The sequence below is a fragment of the Tupaia chinensis genome, unplaced genomic scaffold (assembly GCF_000334495.1).
Source record: "Tupaia chinensis unplaced genomic scaffold, TupChi_1.0 Scaffold000258_1, whole genome shotgun sequence".
In the NCBI taxonomy this organism is placed as follows: Eukaryota; Metazoa; Chordata; class Mammalia; order Scandentia; family Tupaiidae; genus Tupaia; species Tupaia belangeri.
In genome coordinates this window covers 1952911-1959027 of record NW_006159738.1, presented here as the reverse complement: position 1 = coordinate 1959027, position 6117 = coordinate 1952911, and the positions used below count along the sequence as shown (strand labels likewise).

Below are 6117 nucleotides of genomic sequence, written 5' to 3'. Positions count from 1 at the left end.
TCTCTGTCTGTCTCAGGTCAAATGAAATAATAATAATAACAAATGGATTATGTTACATAAAAAGAGAAACAGAATGGTACAGGCGCTGCAGAGACTTGGTAGCCTGCTAGGTCTGGCGTGTCAGGCTTTGTGCACGGGTGGTCTCGGTGGTTTTTACCATGACCGGATGAGGGGTTAGAGTCGGAGAAACAGAGACATAGAGAGTAAGGAGCATGTCCCAGGTCACACAGATGGCCAGTCCTTGCACACGTAAACAGGCACAGGGAGATAAAGCTACCCGCCCCCAGACCACACAGGTCATGAGGGCCTGGCCTCCCCAGGTTCTGCCCACTGCCTTTCTTCAAGAGTGATTTTTACTATAGGACATGTGTGCTTGCTGGAGGGACAGAGAGAGACAGAAAGCAAGAAATCACCCACCAGGGTGGCCACGCCGCAATCCCTTCTCCATTCTCCTCTCAGAGTTTTGAGCACACATGCACATGTGCCTGGCGTGAGTTTGAGCCAGGTCCGGGACTTGAACTGTAGTTGACTGGGAGTCCAACCACGTAACCATTATGCCATCTGCTGGTCCCGGCCGTCCATCTCCTTTCTTCAAAGTCCCTGCCCAGAACCGTTGTCCCCGCCGCAGTGGGGAGGTGGGCCCGCGGCTGGGGGGGACGGGGAGGGCCCGGCTGGTGGTGACTGGGAGACCCCCCAGCCTCTGCACCCGGCCCGGCGCTCCAGGTGGTCAGACTTGGTGCCATCTCTGCACCGGGCACGTGGTGGGTGGCACGCTGGAGTGGAGGGGGCGGTCTCCGAGTCCACTCACCGTCTGCAGCACAGCGAACTTCACCTTCCCGAACTTGTCCTTCTCCACCCAGGGCTCCCGCACGATTTTGGCGCCGCGCTCCCGGGCTTTCTGCGGAGGACAGGGCGTGGGGGTCCGTGATGCCGGGAGCCTCCCAGGGCCCTCGCCTGCTGCGCCTGCCAGTGGCCTTCTCTTCTGCACCACCCTGCCACAGGTCTCAGCCGGGAACCCCAGACAGCATTGGTCGTTGTCCCCCACAGCGGGAAACCGAGGCACGGCTCGGAGTTGGGGCTGGGCGAGCCAGGCCGCTGGGGTGGGGTCTGCCCTGCCTCTGCTAACTCACTCTGCACGTCTCCCTCCAGGCCTCCAGGCCTCAGTTTCCTGCCCATTGTGAGTGGGCGGCTGAGAATACCAAGCACCAGCCGAGGGCCGTCTCGGCCGAGTGCTTTGCTGGTCTGACTCGCGTTTATCCAGCAAACCCCCGTATTGCACGTCTGCCTTGTCACGCGGGCGCTGTCCTAGGTCTTAACCTCTGAGACCCTCACAGCGGTGTACACAGGCGCTCTAACCGGCTCCATCCCACCCGTGAGGACGCTGAAGCACAGAGAAGCCAAGACACTTGCCTGAAGTCACACAGCTAGCAAGATTGACACCCAGGCAGTCTGGGCCTGAAGTCCATGCTCTGAACTTCCGAACTGTTTGGCTCAGAGTTAAGCTCAAGGAATGGTAGGGACCAGCAGTTAGCACAATGGCTATGTCACTGAACTCCCATATAGTCGACCGCTGTTCGCGTCCCGGACCCGGTGGCTTAAATCTCATGCCGGGCATGTGTGCGTGCGTGCCCAAGATCCCGAGAGGAGAATGGAGGAGAAGGGATTGCGGTGTGACCATTCCCCTGGGGAGTGATTTCTCGCTTTCTGTCTCTCTGTCTCTCTCTGTCTGTCTGGTGAGTGCACGCGCACCCGACAGTGAAAACCTCTCAAAAACAAAACAAAACAAAAGGAATGGTAATGACGACCTCACCCCTCTTTATAACTACTCAGCGAGGCTGGGGCTGTGGCTCTTCCCGTTTGACAGATGCAGACACTAAGGCCCGGGGGGACACAGTAAGGGCCAGAGCGTTGCTGGGACACAGGCGTGTGTCATGCCGACCTCTGGGCTGGTCACTGACGCTGTGGTGTCCCCCGGCTCTGACTAGGGGTCCCCATGGCAGGTGGAAGGCAGACAGCCTTCCCGCTTCCTCTCCCCGGCCGGCCCAGGCGCCCTGTACCTGCACGATGTAGTCGCAGTCCTCCACCTCGAACGCGATGTCCTTCACTCCGTCCCCGTGTTTCACCAGGTGGTCGCCCATCTCTGTGGTGGCAGAGGGGTGGTGGCTCTGGGGTCCACGGCCCCCTCCCCTGGCTTCAGCCTTCTGGGCCCGGTCTCCTTCTGGACTGGCCCTCCTCCTGCTCCATCCAGGTCCCTGGCCTCACCCACATGCTGGGACCCCACCCTGCCCCTGCTCACCTTTGTTCCAGGGGTTCAGAGCCGAGGAGAGGACAAACACAATCTAAGGTAGGACGAGAAGGGGTGGCTGATGGCCAGGCGCAAGAGAGGAGACGCCCCCTCCCCTCCTTCCTGCCCACCCCGGGTCACCCCTGGTGCAGCAGAGAACCCAGCCATGCAGGACCCTGGAGCCAGGGGTTCCAGCCCCTTCTCTGCTTGAGCTCCCCTGGTCCTGAGGGATGCCAGAGCTGCCCTGGTTCTGAGGGGAGCTGCGGGGCCAGGCCTCCCTGTTGGGGCAAGCCCTGGGATTCACGGGCAGGCGTTGCTTTAACCTCTGCTCTAATGCCTTGGGCTTCCTGAGTGTTCTGGGCCAAAGCTGGGCCCAGCTGAGGGGGAGACAGAACTCCGAAGGTCCCTGGTGCGTGGCTGTATGGGGTGCCCAGCGGACCAGCGGTGAGCCTGAGCTCAGTCCATGCCCCCGGGACCAGGCTCTGCCTCCTGGCTCAGGAAACAAGGGGCCTCCGGACTACTTTCCTCGAAGGCGCTGCACAGGCTGCGGGCACAGGGAGAGCAGAGATTGCCAGGAGGGGAGAAATGGACGCAAGGGGTAGCCTGGGGCAGGGACTCACCTTCCCTTGCCTGATCACGTGGCTGACCACCTCCCGGGACCCTGTCTCCAGACCCTTGTAGGCCAGAGGTTCAAAGCCCATCTTGCTGCAGTAGAATGACGCGGCCTGAAACAGTTGCGGTGGGGTTCATAAGGTCAGGGGCCAGCCTGGGCCAGGCCTGCGCTAAGAGCACCAGCCCCCAGGCTGCCCCACTGTCCGCGGCGCAGAGGCCCTCCTGGTAGAAAGGCTGCCCCCTGGCACGGCCTGCCTTCAGGGTCCATGGCTGCGACTGTATGCTTAGAATCCAGTGACGGGTCCCCACCTGGCCCTGACCCTCCCCTCGTCAGGACCAATCATAGACGTGCTGGAGGCCGACCCTTGTCCAGGAGGGCCCTTTGCCTCCTGGACAGTCCAGCCGTCCTCTGTCCACCCTGACAACTTTCCCCGGCTTTTACCTGCTTGGCGTTGCCGACCCAGAAAGTCACGGAGTGAAAGTGGAGGAACCGGCCTCTCTGGGGCTGCAGGAGAGAAGGTCGAGTCTCTGAAATGGGTTCAGAACATGCGGGTGAAGTGTCCCCGAGCCACCCTCCTCATCCCAGCCTCAACCCTGGAACGTGGGAGAGGCCAAACCCCACGCAGCCTTGCCAAGCCTCGAAAGCGGTTTCGCTTGTGGGCATTGCACTCCTGGGGCCAGTCCAGGCGTCACAGAGGGAAACGGCTTCTGCTGCAGCAAGGATTTCTCTTAGCCTTTTTTTTTGGCTATAGGATATGTGTGCTCGCTGGAGAGGCAGAGAGCAAGAAAGCACTCCCCAAGGAAGATGGGCCCCAGCAATCCCTTCTCCATCCTCCTCTTGGGATCTTAGGCATTCACGCACACACGCCTGGCATGAGTTTTTTAAGCCCCCAGGTCGGGGACTTGAACCACGATTGACTGCGTGTGAGTCCAGTGACATAACCAGCATGCCATCCACTGGTCCCTCAGACTTCAGAAAGAACTTCCTGGTGGGACTGAGAGATTGACAGGGTTTAAAATGTTTTTAAAGTATTTATTCATTTATTTTAATGTGACTGGAAAGGGACAGAGAGAGAGAGAGAAAGTGAGAAAGCAAGCCACCAGCTCCAGGACACAAACTGTGGTTGGCCATGTGGGGAGTCCAGTGCCATAAACCCCCATGTCACCTGCTGGGCCCCGAGATTGACAGGTATTTACGAGGAGGCAAACTTTTTATTTTTAAAATTTTTTTCGGAGGCTAAGCTTGAATCCAGCTCAGCCTGGGAGAGCCAGGGGATAACTCGGAGTGTTCAAGTATAGACAGCACATACCAGTGGACACCTCGTGTCCTTGCACCCTCACCCCCACGCACAACCCAGACCCTCCCCTGCTCACCTTTGCTCCTTTATCACTGTAAGTCGTCTAAGGAGAAAGAAAAGGAGAGTGAGGCTTGGGGGCTGCGGCACAAGGGGCTCCTGGAAGTCTCTCTGCAGGTTGTCACCCGGGAGAGACTGCCCCGGTCCCATGTGGGCCCTTACCATGGTTGTCTTGTCGAGCTTCTTGTTGGGAAGACGGGACAAGAGGTCTGGGGAGGCTGGCAGAGGCCTGGGGAGCGCTGGACAGGGATTTTAACCCCGAGCAGGCCCCACCCCTAGGCTCCAGGCCCTCCTGAGGGTGGGAGCTGAGCCCAGCCCTGGAGCCTCTGATCAGCCAGGGCCTCATTGGACAGGGCCCTGCCGCCGCCCAGCTGCCAGACCGGAGGGGGCGTGACTTGCCCTGGCCCACTAGCCAGAGGGGGGCAGAACCAGGGCCAGCAGCCAAGGGCCCCTCTTTCCAGGACCCCAGGCTGGGATTATGATCAGCACCGTCCAGAATCCAAAAGTCAGAAGCCAAGGACAACTGGGTTCAGTGGCGGGTCCCCCAGAACCGCCCGGGGGGCTTGGGGGGGCGCTTTTAGTTTCCAGAGTGGTTACGCAGGTCAGGGTTTGTGTCCTGGCTCTGCTACATACCATGTGGCTGGGGAAGGTAACCAAGACCCTCAGCCTCATTCCCCCAGCTGTAAAATGGGAGGTGTGGGATTACGTGATTGAGCCCAAGTCTTTGGAGCAGGACCAGATGCACCAGACGGCCTCGGTGCTTTTCGGTTGTGAGGCGTGATGTATTGGGGTCTTGGGGTGGGGCTGGTGGAAAATGGGGAGCCTGACAGTTAGAGGGCGTTCGTTACAGCCCCGCGCCTGCCTTAGGCTCACGGCATCCCCCAAGCACAGCTGATGGCTCTGGGGCTCTTCCCAGCACCCCTACAACTAGGTCTTCAAGCCTTGCCATCCTGGGAGATTGCGTGGTGACTGCTGGTTGGCAGCGGCATTTGCCTGAGGGCTCTGGGACAGGCCCCAGGCTCTGGCTGCACGCTGGTCCCCAGAAACTCATTCTATTGTGTTGACTGTGGAAACTCTGGCCAGCAAGCAGGGCTGGAGTTGGGGACACAGGACAGTTGGAAAATGTCCCCAGGCCGCACATTAGCAAGGGACAGATTAGAATTGGACAACAAACCAAGTAATTCTAATTCCAGAGCCAACGCTTTAAATTGCTGCGCTGGGGCCAGCCCGTTTGTGGTGGTTAGGGCGGCAGGATCCCACGGGGCTGACTGCCACGCGTGAGTTGAATCCTGGACCCATGGCTAGAGAACCATGCCAGGCATGTGCATGTGTGCCCAAAGTCCCGAAAGGAGGGTGGAATGGAGGGAATGGGGTTGTGGCACGACCGTGCCTCACGGGGGTGCTTCCTCATTTTCCCACTCTGTCTCTGTCTCCCTGGCATGCACGTGCCCTCTGACAAATAAAAATATATATATGGCTGGCTTGCTCTCTGTGCAAATGGGAAACAGTAATACCTTCCCAGACGGACAGGCCGACCGAGGCCCACCGGGTGAGTACACGGCCCTGAGGTCGTGGAGCTAGGAGGCCAGGGGGCCATTCTTCATCCTGTGTAATTCCGAAGGCTCTCACCCCACGGGCCACGCATGGTTTCCCTTCTGTTTTCTGGGCAGTTCTGGGGACTGGCAAGGTGGTCCCTCCTCCGTGTTCTGCATCCCCAGCCTGCCCCCTGCTGTCACCTCCAGAGCGGAGTCACAGGCCCAGGAGGATCTACTTGGGGGAGAAGGCACAGCAAAGCCCCTGCCCCAGGCCAGCAGGAACATCTTGTCCCTTTGTTTACCGCCACCAACTCAAACCCCCACTCCTGGA

The 6117-nt window shown here is 59.4% G+C and overlaps 1 protein-coding gene across 1 annotated transcript in view; it reads right to left on the bottom strand.

The window, feature by feature from the left end:
- HPD (4-hydroxyphenylpyruvate dioxygenase) overlaps positions 1–4509 on the bottom strand; it is a gene marked incomplete in the record, with an annotated part of 13405 nt that extends 8896 nt beyond the window's left edge. Inside the window, 7 exon segments of the mRNA XM_027772198.1 lie at positions 809–898; positions 2058–2140; positions 2297–2339; positions 2905–3009; positions 3339–3401; positions 4271–4297; positions 4414–4509. Of these exon segments, the coding sequence (XP_027627999.1) occupies positions 809–898; positions 2058–2140; positions 2297–2339; positions 2905–3009; positions 3339–3401; positions 4271–4297; positions 4414–4416 (414 nt within the window).
- Between the last annotated feature and the right edge of the window lie 1608 nt (positions 4510–6117).